The sequence below is a fragment of the Gavialis gangeticus genome, unplaced genomic scaffold, assembly GCF_001723915.1.
Source record: "Gavialis gangeticus isolate Ggan-Ray unplaced genomic scaffold, GavGan_comp1, whole genome shotgun sequence".
NCBI classification, from domain to species: domain Eukaryota; kingdom Metazoa; phylum Chordata; order Crocodylia; family Gavialidae; genus Gavialis; species Gavialis gangeticus.
The window spans coordinates 15,804,246-15,807,719 of NW_017729000.1; the positions used below are offsets into that span (position 1 = coordinate 15,804,246).

The 3,474-nt window shown below is 49.4% G+C and overlaps 1 protein-coding gene across 3 annotated transcripts in view; it reads right to left on the bottom strand.

The window, feature by feature from the left end:
* Positions 1 to 3,229, bottom strand: part of KIF3A (kinesin family member 3A) — a 29,363-nt gene extending 26,134 nt beyond the window's left edge. For all 3 annotated transcript variants that reach the window (XM_019506334.1, XM_019506333.1, XM_019506332.1), the window contains exons 1-2: positions 3,127 to 3,229; positions 575 to 857 (exon numbers count right to left, since the gene is read on the bottom strand). In XM_019506334.1, coding sequence (XP_019361879.1) covers positions 575 to 857; positions 3,127 to 3,132 — 289 coding nt within the window. In that variant the 5' untranslated portion in view covers positions 3,133 to 3,229. The remainder of the gene's footprint in view (positions 1 to 574; positions 858 to 3,126) is intronic.
* Between the last annotated feature and the right edge of the window lie 245 nt (positions 3,230 to 3,474).

Genomic DNA, 3,474 nt, shown 5'->3' on the forward strand with positions numbered 1-3,474 from the left:
GACGACAGGCTGAGAGCCATGGGGCTCTCTAGCCTGGAAAAGCGCAGGCTCAGGGGTGATCTGATGGCCACCTATAAGTTTATCAGGGGTAACCACTAGTATCTGGGGGAACGTTTGTTCATCAAAGTGCCCCAAGGGATGACGAGGTCGAACAGTCATAAACTACTACAGGACCATTTCAGGCTGGACATAAGGAAAAATTTCTTTACTGTCCAAGCCCCCATGGTCTGAAACAGCCTGCCATCAGAGGTGGTTCAAGCACCTACACTGAACACCTTCAAGAGCAAATTGGATGCTTATCTTGCTGCGATCCTGAGACCCCAGCTGAATTCCTGCCCTTCGGGCAGGGGGCTGGACTCGATGATCTTCCGAGGTCCCTTCCAGCCCTAATGTCTATGAAATCTATGAAAACTGAAGCTGCGAATACCCTTCACAAGCATTCCGTTTCAAGCAAAAAAGTGACTATGAATAACGCTTTGAATAACATGGACTCAGTCTTCGGCAAATGAACTCCAATCAAGATGAACAGGATTTTGATGGTAAGATCCTTACATGTATAACATGAGGGACTTACCATTATATCCTTCCAGAACGGAGTCAATAATTGGCCTTGCAGTTAAGTTATAGACATCAAGCTGTTTACTCTCTGGTCCAAAAACCGTATCGAATGTAAACGTCTTTGGAGGTTCATTGGAAGAGTCTGTTTTATGAACAGTAATCGTTCCCCTCATCTCATCCACATTAACTGCCATCTTGTAGCCCATTGCTTTCTCACGTTCATTTAAAGGTCTGCATCGGACAACAACCTTGACATTATCACAGCTCTCAGGCTTGTCCAGCTTCTCAGGTTTGTTGATCTGTGTACATAAAGAACATGCATTGTATGTGTTACAGTACAAGACTTCCAGAAGCATATGAATGTACACACTGACCAGTCCCATTTCATATAAGTCTTTACAGGAGCAGGAACTTGTTCTGTTCAGTAACTGTTCAAAATCAGACTACTACAGTTGAGAATTTCACAGCCACACCAAATCCTCTTTAAAATGCCTTTATATAATTCTTTGTTTGCAGACTGTTGCCAAATTGTTTGTTGAAAATACCTTCACACTTGGAGATATTTGTATTGTATCACTAAGTTACCCTGATAGTTACCACTAAGTTACCCTGGTAGCTTCTGTCTGCTGCTGGATGGCATAAGTAAATCATCACCATAACCTGAAAACCTTACAACTAGGTAGTCTGTTCAACCTTTTTTCTCTCTGATCAAAACCATGTGTTGCAGCTATGTCTCTCAGTAAAGCTTGCACATTTAAATAAGTGTTCACTAAAATCAAATCAGCTTCTGAGTTTGAGTATTCACAGGAGTTCACACAGGGTCTTTATTCAGCTCTATTTCAAGGGTAAGCTGAAGAACACCTTAGGGGTACTATGTCCTATACAGACATGACACATGCTTCTTTTCTTACAGGACCTATGAATATGAATCCTCTGTCAACATTTACTGAATTTGATGGCCAAATTTCCGAACACAGTGATCTACCACCCGTCTTAAAACAAACAGCAGACCAGTCAGGACTCAGGAGTCATTGCTTCATGTTAGTGGCTACTTAGCTGCTGACTTTTTCTAAGTACACCAGGAGATTGGCAAAGGACAGTCTCCTAATACCACCTATCAGCTGTCAGTAGCCTGATTTCCTCCCTCAGACCTTAGGCCATGGTACAGCACAGAAACAGAATGTTTTGCTTTGGTAGATGAGCCCCCGCTGCCCACAGATAAGAGACATACATCTGTGCTCATCCTGTCGGAGGGTGGGTGCACTATTCTTGGTGCACCTCTGCAGAAGACAATGTTACTGAAACGGGTCCAAACCCAGCGAGTCACTATGGCCAACATTTCCTCTGTTTCAGCTACCCTCTGCTGCACACCTCTACAAGGCTTAACCCCTTTCTCCAAAATTTTTGGGGAGCCACCTGGGGGCTGATCTATACTGAGACCAGAAGAGTCACTGTTACTAACAGGATTCTTTTTACCAGAGACCCCCAAGGATTGATACAGACCCTTGTCCAATTTGGCATCAAGTGAACTTTAATAGTAACCCTTAAGCACTATTACAAGTTTCCTCCCTGTAATATGACCTGGCACATGACTCCTTTAGATATTAGATAGCAGTGACCTTCAGTGGTACCAGCCTCCGGCCCTCTGCTGGGTGTGGGATGTTTGTTTCTGGCTCTCCAGCCGTTCAAGCGGAAATCCACGACTGCCCTCTATCTCCCCAGAGTAACAGCATCAACACAACATTGTTTCTTTGTCTGTCCATTGCTTTTGTAACGTTCTCCTCCCAAACTGCCCAACAGTCAGGTTCCTTACCTCATCTGTTTAGATAAGGTACTCCAATCCTATTCAGTTTTGGTTACTTTTCTTTTCAGGGAAACTGATGTACCTGGTTCGCCCACCATACCCATCACAGCACTCCTTTTTTCCACACTCTGTACAACTGTACTGCTTAGGTCCAGGAAGGCCTAGACTAGCAGGTCCCCATCTGTGGTATGGTTACCACCAGCGGGTCACAGACAACCTGCCAATGGTACGCATTCACAGATTTATTATTAGTTTATATGACAAAAATCTGCCGGTGGTACTTAAGATTGACCTGAAAAAATTTGCTGGTGGCACCCAAGGTCGTACCATTTTAAATTGGCGATGTGCAATCTGTCAAGAGTTTGGGAACCAAGACCAGTGGTTCCCAACCTTTTTTTCCCTGCAACCCGCCCCTGGGAGCAGAGGGCGGCAGGGGTGCAGCCTGGGGGTGGAGGCGCACACGACGCGGCTCGTCTCGCGTGTGTGGCATTGCCCCGTGACCCTCATTTGGGTCGCAACCCAGGGCTGGGAACCGCCCGCCTACGCTATGACTAAAAACCTTCGCGCAACTACACTGACCACCACGAAGCACATCCCCCCCCCGGGCATCCATCACACCCCACAAACGGGCCATGTGGCCACGTGACAGCAACAGCGAGCAGACCCCGCCAAAGTGGGCCCCGGGGCGGGAAACAGCAGCCCATCCCAGCCCCACCCCGCCCTAGCAACGGCGCCCCTAGCAACCGCACGGGCGAGGCGCTCACCGGCATGGTGCACGGTCCGGAGCTACCCGCAGCCGCGGAGACCAGGGAGCCGCAACCCCGCTGCACCGTAACAATAACCGGAGCGCGACCGCCGCTGCGCCTGCGCCTCCTCCGTCCCCGCCTCGCAGCTCTGAGCGGCAGGGTGTCCAGCCAATCCGCGCGCCGGCCGGAAGCCGCTCAGCCAATGAGCGCGGGGAGAGGGTGGGGCGGAGAGAGCGATTGGTGCCGGGCGTCAGCCAATGAAGCGTGAGGGGAGGGGCGGTTCCTCTCCGCAGTTGCCGCAGCGCTCGTACGCAGATTGCGCAGGGGGAGGAGCCTCCGAGCCAGGCCTTCCTGGGCGGGGCCAGT